This window comes from Callorhinchus milii, unplaced genomic scaffold, assembly GCF_018977255.1.
Source record: "Callorhinchus milii isolate IMCB2004 unplaced genomic scaffold, IMCB_Cmil_1.0 Scaffold1, whole genome shotgun sequence".
NCBI lineage: Eukaryota > Metazoa > Chordata > Chondrichthyes > Chimaeriformes > Callorhinchidae > Callorhinchus > Callorhinchus milii.
Genome location: NW_024704742.1, coordinates 10,493,230 through 10,509,706, shown reverse-complemented (window position 1 = coordinate 10,509,706; position 16,477 = coordinate 10,493,230). Strand labels below are relative to the sequence as shown.

At 43.6% G+C, this 16,477-nt stretch overlaps 1 protein-coding gene across 2 annotated transcripts in view; it reads right to left on the bottom strand.

The window, feature by feature from the left end:
* LOC103186728 (S-adenosylmethionine synthase) overlaps window positions 1-15,189 on the bottom strand; it is a 30,838-nt gene extending 15,649 nt beyond the window's left edge. The window contains exons 1-4 of one of the 2 annotated variants that reach the window (XM_007905935.2): window positions 15,032-15,189; window positions 10,687-10,764; window positions 9,395-9,517; window positions 3,797-3,909 (exon numbers count right to left, since the gene is read on the bottom strand). In XM_007905935.2, coding sequence (XP_007904126.1) covers window positions 3,797-3,909; window positions 9,395-9,517; window positions 10,687-10,764; window positions 15,032-15,119 — 402 coding nt within the window. In that variant the 5' untranslated portion in view covers window positions 15,120-15,189. The remainder of the gene's footprint in view (window positions 1-3,796; window positions 3,910-9,394; window positions 9,518-10,686; window positions 10,765-15,031) is intronic. The other variant, XM_042338027.1, reaches the window with a different exon arrangement.
* Window positions 15,190-16,477: the final 1,288 nt, after the last annotated feature.

Here is a 16,477-nt window from a genome sequence, read left to right as displayed (position 1 = left end):
TGTGGTGATCTCTGTAGTCCGGTTCCAGAGCCAGGCAGATCTGCAGATGGCTCATTGGCAGGACCTGGAAGGGCAGACCAGTCACTGGGGGAAGGGAATCATCCCACTCAGCTCCTGTTAGCTCTGCATGCCAAAGTCCTAACGGATAGTGTGGTCTTAGCTGGACAAGCAGCGGGAAAGTTTGCCGGACAGCAATATCAATGGCAACCTATGTGATTTTAGCTGATTAGACTCCAGCAGTACCCCAATGCACACTCTGGGGTCCCTAAGCCTTGGCTCTTGCCTAATACTGTCCAGAATTAGGTAAGTAGGATGCATCCCTCCAGGGAGAGAGTGCGCATTCCATTCCAACAATCTATCTCTGGGATTTCCATGTGTAGGTGGGATGCATGGAATTCTCAGCTTGGTTTGGATACCCTTAAGCACGGTGATGGTTTTCTGCATGTGACCAAAAAAAAAGCTATTACACTGGTTACCAATTTAACTATTGGCCATGTTTATGGCCTGCAAACTGACATTTCTGTCAGAAAGGCCTGGAACAGATTCACCAAGTCTGTCCCCCTCGATGCCAACCAATACGTCATTGATGAATACATCAAATAGAGTGGGTCAGGCCCAGATTAAGGGTTTTGTGGGGGCCATTTGAACTATGCGCACAAAATTTGCAACAATACAATTTTAAAATACTTACTTGCGCGACTTCATAAATGCATTCATTCAACGACATGATCAAAACTTAGTGTACTTGTCAAATAGTGCTCAATAGACAGTATTGCAAATGAATTCAATCTATCCTGGAACATTGTAGGTCTGAGTGAGTTTTTGATGAGCCTCATCTTGAGAACGAGCGTTCAACTTCACAGACTGTTATTGGTCATGTTAAGAACACCTGCAGAACAAGTTTGGAGTCCTGTTGCTCAATGGTTAGAGCACTAACCTGGCAAGCGAGAGACTTGGGTTCGATTCCCAAGCAAGACAAAATGTTGGGCAAGTTGCCTTACTCCACACACCTCTACCTAAGAGTACGTAGGAACCCGATTGTTAGTCTATTGGTGGATCACTTTTCCAAGGGTAATAATTCCTTTAAAAAAAATTGGTCACTTCAATCCACAACTGTTTGTGCAACACTGCTGTGCGTTTTGCCCACAAAATATGCAGTCAATTCACTTTACAGTATATTCTGTGAAGCCTTTGAGATGTCTCGAAGACATGATAAGGCGCTATGTGACCGACTGCCTGTCCAACATCAAGTCCTGGACGAGGGCCAACTTTCTCCAACTCAACATCAGCAAGACCAAGGCCCTCCTGATTGGCTCAGACCAGCACCTCCGCACCTCAGGCGCTGACAGTATCAGCCTCCATGACTGCACACTCAACCTCACTAAGCCAGTCAGGAACCTGGGTATCTTGTTTGACACTGAACTGTCCTTTCTCCCCCACATCCACATCATGACCGGCACTGCCTAACACCACCTCCGCAATATTGCCAGACTCCACCACTGCCTCACCCCTCAGGCTGCCGAAACCCTCACCCACGCATTCGTCACCTCAAGGCTTCATTACGGGAACTCCCTCCTCATTGATCTTCCTAACTCTTCCCTTCACAAGCTGCAGATCATCCAAAACTCTGCAGCTCATGTACTCCGTGACCCTATTATTCCCACCCTTGTCCAACTCCACTGGCTCTCCATCCCCCAGAGGATCGAGTTCAAGATCCTCATCCTCACCTTGAAGACCATCCATAGCCTTGCCCCCTCCTACCTCTCTGACCTGATCGCTGACTCCCTACCAACCTGCCCGCTCCTTCTGTTAATCGGGCTCCGGCCTGCTCCATGTCTCCCTCCCGACCCACTCTACCATCGGTGGCCGGGCTTTCAGCCTCTCTGCCCCCACACTGGAACTCCATCCCACGGTCCCTTCGCCTCGCTTCCTACCTTGCCTCCTTCAAGGCCGGCCTCAAGACCCTTCTCTTCGACCGTGCCTTTGGTCTCCCTCCCACATCTCTGCCTTCCCTCACCCCTACCCTACCCCTCCCCCATATTCAGGCTCCGACACCTTTGGACGTCCCAAAGTTCAGCACTTTGGGAAGTCCTCCCGACGTGAAAGGCGCTCTATAAATTTAATTTTGTTGTTGCTGTTTGTTCTAAGGAAACTTGCCCAACGTTTCGCCCTGCCGGGAATCAAACCCAGGTCCTCTTGCTTGCAAGGTGACTGCTCTAACTGCTGATCTACATGTTGTGACTCCTACCTCCAGGTCCATTGCTCTCCCAACACTCTGCGAGCTGCCTCCTAGTGGAGAGCGACAGGAAGAGAGGTGCAATCGGGAAGTAAAGGAATCAATCATACCCGTGGTCCTTCAGACATTGGAAGCTGCCCTCAGAACTCAGGACCCTAAGCCATGGCTTACCTGGCCCGTTGGCTAATCTAGCCCTGGGGTGCGTGACAATGGACAGTATTGCCTTACCTCCCTTTCAAGAGGGTCAGTGAGTTAGTCCACTGTCAACGCTTATACGGATGTTGGAGCTGGAATACAGATCCAGATAAAATCTAAGATGTGGCCATGTATTCCCAAGGTTTCCAGTTTTATCATGAGGGCTTAATTTTGGCTCTAAGTCAAAAACCTTACGGAATTTGATGAATGCAACATGGGTGGATTTCCCTTCAGCCTTACGACGTTCTCCGATCTCATGCAAAGCTTTATCCAATTCCACACATTCCTAGCGAGAATGGAAACCAGCCAGCTCCTTCCGATCAAACCACCAGCCTCCAATGACTGTGCTAAATGTACAGTGACTACCTGAAACACCACTTTAAGAGCTATCAAAATCAGTGAACTCCCTTTGTAGTTTCAACCTCACTAGGGTCACTTTTCTTGTGGGTAGATTTATGTGGATAGCATCAACAACAACAACAAATTACATTTCTATAGCGCCTTTCAAGTCAGGAGAACATCTCAAGGCGTTGGATAGTCAGGGATCCGCACCCGAGCTGGTGGTTGGGATCAGGAGGGGTGGAGGGCAGAGAGGGTAGTGTGGAGTCCTGTAGATCAGTGGTTAGAGCACTCGCTTTGCAAGCGAGAAACCTGAGTTCAATTCCAGGCAGGTCAGGGCGAAACCTTGGCCAAGTTTCCTTACTCCACACATAGCCTAATAATAATCCCTCCAAAACCAAAAACAATAATAAATTGGTCATTTTCAATCTATAACTGTTTGTGGGACATTGCTGTGCGCAATTGGCTGACGCGTTCGCCCACAAATATACAGTCAATTCACTTTACAGTATATTCTGTGAAGTGCTTTGGGACGTTTAGAAGACGTGAAAAGCGCTATATCAAATGCAAGGATTATTATTATTATTATTATAGGAGGGTGCCTGAAGGCATGGTTGAAGAGGAAGGTCTTGAGACAGGTCTTGAATGAGACAAGGGAGTGGGTGAGCTGAAGGGACTGTGGGATGGAGTTCCAGAGGGTGGGGGCAGAGAGGCTGAAGGTTCGGCCCACCAATGGTGGGATGGACAAGGCAGGGGGAGCGGACAGATTGGTGGGGGGCGGTTAAGAGGTCACAGAAGTAGGGAGGGCAAGGCCTTGGAGGGCTTTAAAGGTGAGCATCGGCAACCCATCAGAAGTTTCACTCATCCCAAACACTAATTCTTTCTTGGTTGTGACTTGCTTCTAAATTCATGTGCAGAAGTATAATGTATTCATTCACAACCGAACATAATAATCCTGTTTTGAAATGAGACAATAGAAAAGTCTCAGTTTCTTCCTTAGTCAAAATTATTGTGTTTCAATATTACCTGGTCACCGGCTCCAATGTTCTCCTCAGCCTTGTCTTTGTAGACACTTTGGGCAATGTCCGGGGACTGCTGTTCCAGAGCGACCAGGATATTACAGGTCTTGTAATCAAAGCCTATGCACCCACACCAAAAAAGCAATCAGTAAGCGGAATAAAAGGGAACAATGTTTTTGAGATGTTCTTATAAATATAATAATAATAATCCTTGCAATTGGTATAGCACCTTATCATGTCTTCATGTCTTAAAGCGCTTCACAGAATATACTGTAAAATGAATTGACTCTACATTTTGTGGGTGAAACTCTGCAGCCAATTGTGCACAGCGGTGTCCTACAAACAATCATGGATTGAGTGACCAATTTTTTTTTTGAAGGAATTATTATCCCCGGAAAAACGATCCGCCAATCGACAAACAGCCAGATTCCTACTTACTGCTAGGTAAACACAGGCGTGTGGAGCAACAACAACAACAAGATTCCATTTATAAAGCGCCTTTCACGTCAGGAGGACGTCCCAAGGCGCTGCACAGTTGGGTCATGACCCAAGCAGGGGGGAAAAGGAAACTTACCCAACATTTCACCCTGCCGGGAATCAAACCCAGGTCTCTCACTTGCAAGGTGAGTGCTCTAACCACTGAGCCATAGGACTAGATGGGACCTCGGTTCAGTATCTCATCCAAAGAACAACATCTCCAACAATGCAGTCATCCTCCCAGCACTGCACTGGAGTGTCAGGCTAGACTGGGTTCAAAGACTCAAAATGGGACTTAAATCAGCAACTTTCTTGCTCAGGGGTGAGAATGCTACCAGTTGACACCAAGCCGATGTAGATGTAGAAGCTCAGATACTTTCAACAAAAACAACAACAGCAGATTGCACCTATATGGCACCTTTCATGTCGGGAGGAAGTCCCAAACATAGATAAAGACCACTTGTTCCATATTGTCTGTGCTACTGCTTCTTGTATTATCACCTATTATCATTTTCTACTTTCCCCATCACCTTTAACATTTCTGCTGCTCAGGTCCTTATCCAGAACCCTTCTCAATGGTTCTGTCGATCCGGCTTCAATGGTGATTTGTGGTAGTGAATTGCATACATATAGTTCACAGGTGGCCCCTGCCTTCTCGTACCTGAGCAGCTGTTATTTCCATGCAAGTCTGAGCAATGAATATCAGCAGACTATATGATGTTGCGGAGGGAGGAGAAGAGAGATAATAATAATAGTAGTCCTTGCATTTGATATAGCCCATTATCATGACTTTGAGACGTCTCAAAGTGCTTCACAGAAAAAACTGTAAAGTGAAGCGACTGCACGTTTTGTGGGAGAAATGCATAGTATTATCCATTCATTGGAGAATGCACACCTATTCAATAGGGACAATAGGTACCTTGATTTTTCATCCACTCCCTCCAGCTTTCCTAGCCCGAGGGATGCTGAGGTCTTTTGTAACACTCTTATTGATGTCCAGGTTGAGATCAGCTAATTCAGCACAGACCATATGTTCCTACTTTGATTGGTTCAGCAATGTCAGGGACATTACCATATTAGCCATTTGGTTTGACAGCTAGTGTAAGGACTGGAGTTCATGAAGGCAGGACAAGGAATGATATCTGAGGCCTCAATTCAGATACTATTAAGTACTTATTCTTTCCTTCAGGAATAATGATTTTTCAATTTGACTGCCAATCTTTTGCTATTTGTTTGAGTTACAGTCCTTCAAAAAACATTTTAAAAGTTTTCAAAATATTCTTCAGTGTTGGGGCAAGATTTATTTCTTGAACTAGCGCGGAGTATAAATCATAGAGGGAGAGTGTGACCGACTGTCTCTATTTTCAGCCTTGCATTACTCCTGTGACTATTTTGAAAGTAGAAGAGAGGAGACTAAGTGTCACTTTTATTTTAGGACTATCCAGGAACAGGATATTTAGTTAGTTTCTTAGATAAGTTATTTTGCTGGAACTGTGACTTTGTATGTGTCCGTGGTCTCTGTTTTTACAGCATATTATTTTACCTATTATCTAATACAGCATATTATCTTACAACATTCAAATAGGGTATCAGGCTGGCTCAGTTAGTAGCACTCTCACTTCTGACACAGAAGTTAGTGGGTTCAAACCGCACATTGGAACTCCCACAAAGGAGTCTCTGATGACACTCCAGTGCAGTGCTGAGGGTGTTACACTGTCGGAGGTGACGTCTTTTGGATGATACATTAAACTGGGGTCCCCTCTGTCTGTTCAGGTGGACGTTAAAGATCCCATGGCACTATTTGAAAAGAGAAGGGAGTTTCTCCCGGTGTCCTGGCCAATAATCCCCCAGATAATATTGTTCATTCACTTTATGGCTGTTTTGGCAGATTGCATTGTACTAATCAGCTACCACCTTCTCCTACAAATACACTCACCCCAATTCACAGTAAATCCTGTGAAGCACTCTGAGATGTCTTCCTAACACAAGAAGCCTGGTCTCAAATGCAAACATTATTATGATTATTAAATAGAAACTTCAGGAAGATTGTGGCTGCAGCAATGATAGCATGTTTATAAGCAATGGCCACTAGGTGGTAAACCACTCTCCTTTGGAAGCATCTTTATTCTCTTTTGAAGTGCGGTGAAACTCGATTGTCCCCCACACTCCCCTCCCCACAGTAGAAAAGTTTGCCATAATAATAATCCTTACATTTGATATAGTGCCTTATAGATTTTTTTTACTTGGTAGTGATTTCTTTACCAATAATTACATATTCTATGTTTTTGCACCAATGAGACATTAAAATCGAGGTCCTATCTGCCTGTTTAACTGGATATTAAACATTTTATGACACTATTGAAAAAGAGAAGGGAGTTTCTCCCAATGTCCCAGCCAACATTCTGGGAATCCACTTCATGGCTGTGTCGAGAACATTGCTGTGAGCAAACCAGCTGCCACTTTTTTCTACGAGTAGTCACTGCACTGCACTGCACATTTTGCGAAGCACTTTGCACCATTTCAGCGACGTGATAAGGCACAAGATCAAATGCCACCTGGTTATTCTGCTTATCTTTGGCTCGTAACAGAGATTGTGTTCTTTGTAGACTTATTTCGGTTTCTTCAACAAACACGAGATTTAAGTTTAAATGTAGAAAATTCACCCATAAAACAAGTAATTTGACTTTTTATGTAACATTGTTGTCACTGATTGGATGCTGCCTATGTAATACTCAACATTAAATTCTAGATTATTCTTTTGTGGACTGTCATTAATATAAATTTAGATTGTACAATACAAAATTATATTTGTATAGCACCGTTCATGTCGGGAGGACGTCCCAAGGTGCTGGACAGTCAGGGATTTGGACCCGAGCTGGAGGTAGGGATCAGGGAGGGTGGCCAAAGGCGCGGTTGAAGAGGAGGGTCTTGAGACGTGCCTTGAAGGAGGCAAGGGAGGGAGTGAGGTGAAGGAACTATGGGATGGAGTTCCAAAAGGTGGGGGCAGAGAGGCTGAAGGCCTGCTTTGTGATTCATATGGATTTAGAGGTGCACAGCAACATCCCACAAACAGCCATGAAGTGAATAATTCTATCCATGGGATTTTGGGCTAGGACACCAGGAGAAACTCCTTTCGTTTTTTTGAATAGAGCCGTGTGATCTTTAATATCCACCTGAAAAGGACTTTAGTTTAACATCTCATCCGGAAATAGCACCTCACATCCACAGGATTAGCACTCCCCCTCACACAACAACTCATAGACATGAGCTTAGATGGATTTCCTCTTTTCCCCAAAGTTCATCCGAATCATTTGTTTGTGGACATTGCTGGCACAGTGTAGCTGCCAGATTTATCTATATAACAACATTCATTGTATTCTACCTTTTGTAAACAGCTTTAATATATGTATAAGGGGCTAGACAGGCAAAATCCCTCACTAAAATTGGTTATTCACTTCATAGTTGGTTGTGGAACATTGTTGTCTTTCCGATGTGAAAGGCGCTATACCAAATATAAGTATTATTACGTTTGGAAAGATATTTAATGTTCAATATGTGAAGAAGCTAGCTCTGAGAGAAAGATTTCTGAAGAGCAAATCTCTGAGAGTACCTTTTCTGAGTCTATTGGTGATTGGCAAAGAAACTAGAGGCATTTAGCAACCTGGCTCTCTACATGTTGCTAAATGATCCCAGAGGTTATCCAGATACGCAATCGTATGACTTTCCAACATGAAGGGCGCTATACAAGTGCAAATTCGTTGTTGCTGCTGTATGGTAAATTAGTCCAATGTTTGTTGAGGTAACTAATTACATTTGTATAAATTACAATTTGCACTTATATAGTGCCTGACTCATTGAGAGGACGTCTCAAAGTGCTTGACATTGCTGGCTGGGCACCAAAGTTAGGAGTGGGAGCTGAAAAGGCTGGGGTGTGGAGTGCAATCAGTCACAGGTATGTTTTGAGATGTGCCTTGAATGTCAGGCTGTGTTTTAAGTCTGGTGGAGAGGTAACAAAGGAGTGAATGAGAGTTTTGGAGGCCTTTGGTGAGCGAGGCATAGGTAAACAACATGCTTAAGGTGAAGAAAGGCAGTCTTGGTCAGGGTCCAAATATAAAGAAGAAAGGAAAGATGAGGATCAAACCAAACAGCAAGGTTGTACACGAGTTTGGTGAGTTTGAGACGAAGGCTGGAGGGATTGTGGAGGTCAAAAGTGCAACTGAGAAGACATCATGGAGTCTTGTAGCTCAGTGGTTAGATCACTTGCCTTGCAAGCGAGAGGACCTGGGTTTGATGAACAAGTTTCCTTACTACACACGCCTTTGTTTACCTAGCAGTAAGTTGGAACCCCGTTGTTAGTCGATTGGCAGATCGCTTTTCTGGGGGTGATAATCCCTTCAAAATAAATAAAAATAATTTTGTCAATCAATCCATGACTGTTTGTGGGACACTGGTGTGCACGATTGGCTCCCGCATTTTGCCCACAAAATATACAGTCAGTTCACTTTACAGTACATTCTGTGACGCGCTTTGAGATGTCTAGAAGACATGATGAGGCGCTATATCAAATGCAAGGATTATTATTATTATTATTGGTCTGAGCCAATAAGCTACAGGCTGTGTGAGATGGACACTAAGCTCATGTCTATGAGTTGTTGTGTGGGGGGTGAGTGCTAATCTTGTGGATGTGAGGTGCTATTTCCGGATGAGATGTTAAACTAAAGTCCTTTTCAGGTGGATTAAAGATCCCACGGCTCTATTCCAAAAAAAGAAAGGAGTCTCTCCTGGTGTCCTAGCCAAAAATCCCACAGATAGATTTATTCACTTCATGGCTGTTTGTGGGATGTTGCTGTGCACAAATTGGCTGCCTCATTAGTCTACAAATTACAGACATTACACTTTACAACATATCCTGTGAAGTATTTGAGACATCTTCCCAACATGAAAGATGCTGTAGCAAATATAAGGATAATCCTACAACCACAACAAATTACACTTGTATAACGCCCTTCACGGCAGAACGACGTCCCAGGGCACTGGACAATCAGGGGTTTGGGACCCGAGCTGGGAGTTGGGGTCAGGAGTGGTGGAGGGCTGAGGGGCTGGGGCTGGGTGTGACCCACTTGCTCACCTTTAATGGAGCTATCATAGCCGATCTTGGCAATGGTGTCCCGGACTATCTTCTGATGATCCACTGTAGCTTTGGACGTTATCTCCCCACACAGTAATATCATGCCAGTCTTCACCACACATTCTAGTTTGGAAGGAACAGTGAACAACATGTGGATGCATTTTCCTCATTGTAGTGAAGGTCTAATTAAGTTGGGTGTTATCCTTAAAGATGCATGAACATCATCAATGGGTTAAAATGCAGGGAATAAGTCTATGACTTTCAGCTGTTGTGCAGAAAGCATTTTGTCTAACTTCCACTTAATGAAGTGGAAATCAACAAGGGATGAATGAACACACATTGATTCCCCCCATCACTCTCTTCCACTGTCAAGCCAGCTGCGTGAAGTGCTTTGACACGTACATCTTCTTGATGTGAAAGGTGTTGCATAGATGTAAATTGCATTGTACTTTATTGCAATGCAGGGTCTATAGCAAGTATGGGAGAGTGATTAGGTGGCCATTCGAAGCTTTTATCTTGTTTGCCATTGTTTCTGCTATAGGGATGCTCCAATTGGAAGAAAGAGAAAATCTAAATGAGATATCTGTCTTCTTCCTTCCAGCTGGCTCACAGCATCAATGCAGGCAAGAAAATTAGAAAAAAAGTTAGGTTAATTTTCTCTTCTTCTCCTTCCCCCCTCTTCTCCATAAATATCTGGAAATCCCAAATGTTTACCATACAGAACATCGCATTAAATGTGAGGCGGGACCATTACATTTTCACTGCTTACATACTTATTAATAAGTATAGTAACTGTGCATTGCAGGGGCTATAGCAAATATGGGAGGGTGATGAGGAAGCTGTTTGAAGCTAATCAAATGGCCGGAGTTCCATTTCTCCAGAGTTCTGGATACTTGCAAATTTCACTGTTAATTTAAATATGTGTTTAAGGGGGTAATTACATTTTCATCATTTACATATCTTTCAATAGAGAGACCAACAGCTCTAATGTTCCACAGAATCATTATGCAGAATTTTCCTTTTATAATATTTCTTCTATTTCCTGCCCTCTTCCCATTTGTTCATTTAGACCATAAAATACCTGAAAGAGTTGCAGTTATCCTGCTTAGTTCATGCACCTTTTTTCAATGTTCTTTTATGTGAATGGCACTCTGCAAAAACTACAACAATTTGCATTGATATAGCCCCCTTCAGAGTAGCATCTAAAAATAACTTGTTATGATGAATTATGTTTGCATTGTTTGATAGCATTTACTTTTGCGGAGGTAATGAGGGCACTGCTTGGCACTTACCACAAGCAACTTTGGCATCTGGGTCTAATTTCAGGTAGGCATCGAGGACTGCATCACTGATTTGGTCACACATTTTGTCTGAAGACATAGGTCAAAAATCAATGTTATATTTAATAATTATCTCCAACTTTCAGTTTAAGCAAGTAGTTCCATATGGACTCTTGTCTCTTGCCTGCTTGTCGGCCTTCCCAACTCCTCCCTCCACAGGCTGCAGATAATCCAGAACTCTGCAGCCCGTGTCCTCTCCCGCACCAAACTCCGTGACCCCATCTCCCCCATTCTCGCCCGACTCCATTGGCTCCCTATCCTTCAGAGGATCCAGTTCAAGATCCTGGTCCTCACCTACAAAGCCCTCCATGGCTTCGCCCGACCCTACCTCTGAGACCTCCTAACCCCCTACCAACCCGCCCACTCCCTCCGCTCAGCCGGCTCCAGCCTGCTCCATGTCCCCGACCCACCCGCCCCACCATTAGTGGGAGAGCCTTCAGCCATTCTGCCCCAATCTCCAGAATTCCATCCCCTAATTACTCCGCCTCACCCCCTCCTTAGCCTCCTTCAAGTCCCAGCTCAAGGCCCTCCTCTTCGACCATGCCATTGGTCACCCCCTTCCCCTCCCCTCCCTTTCCCTCCCTGACCCCAGTTTGGGTCTGAAATGCTGTGCCTTGGGACGTCCTCCCAACACGAAAGGCGCTATACAAATGTAATCTTGTTGTTGTTGTATGGGGGGGGGGTTGATAAAATTAGAGAGTATGGGTGAGAATGAGAGCTAGATGTGTGTGTCAGCCTGGTTCAGTTGATAGCACTCTAGCCTCTGAGTCAGAAAGTTGTGTATTCAAGCCCCACATTGGAACATTCGGCTCATAGTCCAGGCTGACAGTTCAATAAAGTAATAATAATAATAATCCTGGCATTTGATATAGCGCCTTATCATGTCTGCGAGACATTTCAAAGCACTTCACAGAATATACTGTAAAGTGAATTGACTATATTTTGTGGGCAAAACACAGCAGCCAATTGCGCACAGCAGTGTCCCACAAACAGTTGTGTATTGAACAATCCAATTATTATTATTTTATTTATTTGTTTTTTGAAGGGATTATTACCCCCCAGAAAAGCGATCTGCCAGTCATCCAACAATCAGGTTCCTACTTACTACTAGGTAAACGGAGGCTTGTGGAGTCTCTTTTATTGCAAATTACAATCAGCGTACACCAGTGGCAGTATTCCTCAGTCACCAATGTGCTGATCCTGGCCTCTGCTCCCTTACCCCAAATTTATAACTCTACTATTCGAGTTCTAACATGAATTGACTAAAATCAGATGCCTGTGTTTTTATTGGACTGTTCAGGAAGAGCAGCTGCAATGGGATTAGAGGCTATGAACAGTGGGATTAGAGGCTATCAACTGAATGCAGGCCTGACTAAAGAATGTTGTTGTTGTTAATTTATGTATCGGGAACAGTTTTCCAGTGTTTCTTAACTCATTCCTCATGTCGAGGAACGGATTAAGAAACTAACATATATCATATCCATCACAAGATAAAAAAGGCACTTTGGTTTATTTCATCTCGTCCTTGCAGAATACCAACCCAACTGTCCCATTACAACATTGAGCCATTTCTTAAATTGTATAGTGTCCTGGCCTCTATTACTCTTTCTGATAACTCATTCAAGCCATTACTTATCCTGTGCATAAATAAATACATCTTGGAGTCTACCTTCAAATTGCCCTTCACCACCCTGAACCTGTGCCCTCCTTTTCTATATTCTCTTACTATCTGAAAGTAGATTTGAATGAATTCCCCCAAACCAGTGAATTCATAGATTAGAAAGGGGAAATAATGTGAAGATGGAAGCCTTCCCTGAAGAAAAACTGTTTGGAAAGGTGATGTCTATGGACATCAAACGGAGGCAGAGCTAAACACTCAGGGTCCGGGTTCACACATAAACAACTGCTAATTGGACAGTAACTTGTACTTATGGAACTCCAGCCGAGAGAAGAGTCAATATCATCAAGGGAAAATCAGAGATAGATGTTAGCCGCTGTCACAAATCCCGTTTGTCTGCTGTCTATGTGGGGATTGTAGCAGTTTGTTTTTCTGAAATGCTTTGAATGGTTCTGTTCTCCTTTTATTGAGGGTCATCTGTTGTACTTTAGATATGTTCAAGTGTTGATTCTGGGGAATGTTTGGTTCTAATCTATTTCGTCTGCTTACGCTCTATATGGAACTTTAGGTAAAGTACTTTACGTAAATGTTGGCACTAGCTTGATCATAAAATCATAGAATCCTACAGCACAGAAGGAGACCATTCGACCCACCTTGCCTGTGCCAGGTCTTGGAAAGAGCTATCAATTTGCCACACTCTTTCTCCATGGACTTGCAATTTTTTTTCTTTTCAAGTACATATCCAATTCCCTTTTGAAAGTTATTATTGAATCTGCTTCCACCACCCTTTCAGGCATTGCATTCCAGACCGTAAAAACTCGCTGTATAAAAAAACATGTTTCCTCGTCTCCCGTCTAGTTCTTTTGCCAATTATCTTGAATCTGTGTCCTCTGGTTACCGACCAGTGAAAACATTTTCTCCTATTCACTCTATCAAAACATTTCATAATTTTGATCACCTCTATTAAATCTCCCCTCAACCTTCTCTGCTTTAAGGAGAACAATCCCAGCTTCTCTTGTTTCTCCACATAGTTAAAGTTCCTCATCCCTGATATCATTCTGGTAAATCTCCTTTGCACTCTTTCCAAGGCCTTGACATCCTTCATAAAGTGTGGTGCCCAGAATTGGACACAATATTCCAGCTGAGGCCTAACCTAACAAGGCCTCCACCTTTTTTACTGAATAGTAAGTGAACCATGCATTTGAGGTTGGATTGTCAGTGTCTGTAATTGAGGGATGGTGTTCAATACAATTTTGTTTACAGTAGAATCCTTCCTGAGAAAGGGAGAGATTGAAATCCCAGCTGAGGGGTGAGAAGCACCCAATTAAACCTTACAGCAGGGAATAAGAATAGTCAGCATTGTTTGTAGTTTAAGTGAATTTAGAAAGCACATTATTGTTTGTTTGTCACGTCTTCACCTATCCCCACAAAATAAGATCAGTTTTTAAGTTTTTTTTTTAACATTGTTGCAACCACAAAAGATAGTCTGCTTTTGAAACAGATGTGTAATATAACTCAAATCAAGAGTGTGTTAATTTGTCAATCCAAACTCTCAATAATCCACCCACTTTGTCCCACTCCCATTGCCCTTTTGTACTTCGTGTCCTTCTTCTTGTTGGTCCTTTTGTTAATTGCCAATTTATTCTAAGAGGAATATCCAACAAGATACTCTCAATCCACACTGGCCAAATTCATAACGGAGATTATCTCAGTTCTGCATTAATCGTACATGACCAGCTGGTTACATCAGTAAGTCAGTTTCGATCTGTCTGAGAGAGGGGAGGGCAGAACAGCCTTGTTCATTCTGGTATCATGAGAATGGGAACAGTTAGTTCTATAAGCAGTGATGTAATTAAACCTTTGTTTAATGGAGCTAAAACAGACTTACCTTTATCTACCTTTTCTGACTTGTGTATGTCTGAGACTCTAATCTCTAATGACTCTAATGTTCAAGACATACACACCTGAATTTCTTTCAAGACTTGTTTAAAAAATCCATGATGATAGAAGGTGCCTTAAACACTATCTCTTCCCCCAAATGCCAAATGTCTGGGGGATGTTAGGATGGGGTACATGTATTTCCCCCCCCCCTCAATCTCCTGGTCACTGAACACCATTTCCCGCTCTCTTTCCTGGTCACTCCTGCTATTCCCCACTGTAACCTGGTCCCCCCCCATCCTCCATTTCTGTATTCTACTAACTGAATGCTCTCTTCCTGCCCCCTACCCCAACCATGGTCACTGAATGCTGTCCCCCCGAACCCTCCAATCTGACCTAGTCACTGAACTCTGTCCCTCACCCCACCCCGGCTGCCCTTTCTATCATGTGGGTGCTTTATAAATGCAAGTTGTTGTTGCTGTGTTCATTGAACGCTTTTCCCCCCTCCCTCCCTCTCTCTCTCTCCTGCCATTGAATGCTTTTCCCCTTTCTTTCCTGGTCTCTGAATTCTGTTCCTCTCTCTCTCCCCTGTTCATTGAATGCTGTTCTTTCTTTGCCCTCCCTCCCTAAAATCTCTCTCATAGATACAGACCAATTGAGGCTTCCCCACTTCAGGCCTGGCTGTAATCAGCTATCGACAGAGAACGGCTATGCAGCTGTGCCTGCAACTTGCTGACACTTTAACCGACGTAAAGTCGGAAGCTGTTTGTGTTACACAATAAAATAAGGTTTGCTCTTTACCTGGGTGTCCTTCCCCGACCGATTCAGAAGTGAACAGAAAAGTGTTTCCATCACTGGAATAATCCTGCAACCCATAAATATTCTCCATTTCTTTAACTTTGCTGTAAGTCTCCAGCGAGTCAGAGTTGATCGAATAGCACGGCTGAACTAAAAAAAGAGGCTGGACACTCAGCAGAATTTTTGTTCAGTCACATGGTCAATCATTTACAGCACTTGAACAATGCTTATCTGAACTCAGAAAGTTATTTCTACATCAGCTGCTGTGTGGATATTAAATCCCCTCTCAAGACCTGAAATAGTTGTTCAGTGGAGCCCTAACCTGGCTTCTGGGCTTTCAGTCCCTGACTGCCATCTATGCTTTATCCATTGATTATAATAATAATAATAATAATAATAATAATCCTTGCATTTTGATATAGCGCTTTTCACGTCAGGAGGACGTCCCAAAGTGCTTCACAGAACACACTGTAAAGTGAATTGACTGTATATTTGTGGGCGAACGCGGCAGCCAATTGCACACAGCAATGTCCCACAAACAGTCGTAGATTGAAAATGACCAATTTATTATTGTTTTGGGTTTTGGAGGGATTATTATTAGGCTTTGTGTGGAGTAAGGAAACTTACCCAAGGTTTCGCCCTGACCTGCCTGGAATTGAACTCAGGTCTCTCGCTTGCAAGGCGAGTGCTCTAACCACTGAGCTACAGGACTCCACTTTCCCAAAAGGGTTGCTTACGTTTCATATGTGGTACAACAACAAATTATGTTTGTGTAGCACCTTTCACGTCGGGAGGACGTCCCAAGATGCTGGGCAGTCAGGAATTTGGACCCAAGTGGAGGGTTGAGATCAGGAGGGGTGGAGAGTAGGGAAGGTAGGGGTAGGAGGGTGGGCAAAGGCAAGGTCAAAGAGGAGGTTCTTGAGATGGGCCTTGAAGGAGACAAGGGAGGGAGCAAGGTGAAGGGATTATTGGATGGAGTTTCAAAGGATGGGGGCAAAGAGACTGAAGGTCTCGGATTATCTACAAGAGTCGATATTTGTAAATCCTTTTCAAATCCTGTTGCAGAATGCTGAATTTTTGTTTAGCCCTTTGTGTACATTCTGCCATTATTGTTGAGGATAATAACATGGAGTCCTGTAGCTTAGGGGTTAGAGCTTGAAAGCAAGAAGACCCAGTTCAATTCCTGTGCAGGGCGAAACCTTAGACAAGTTTCCTTATTCCACATGCCTGTTTACCTAGCAGTAAGTAGGAACCCAATTGTTAGTCGATTGGCGGATTGCTTTCTGGGGTTAATAATCCCTCCCCCCAAAAAAATTGGTCAGTCAATCCATGACTGTTTGGGGAACGCTGCTGTGCGTAATTGGCTGCTGCATTTCACCCACAAAATACATAGTCCAATCCACTTTACAGTATATTCTGTAAAGCATTTTGAGACATCTCAACAATGTG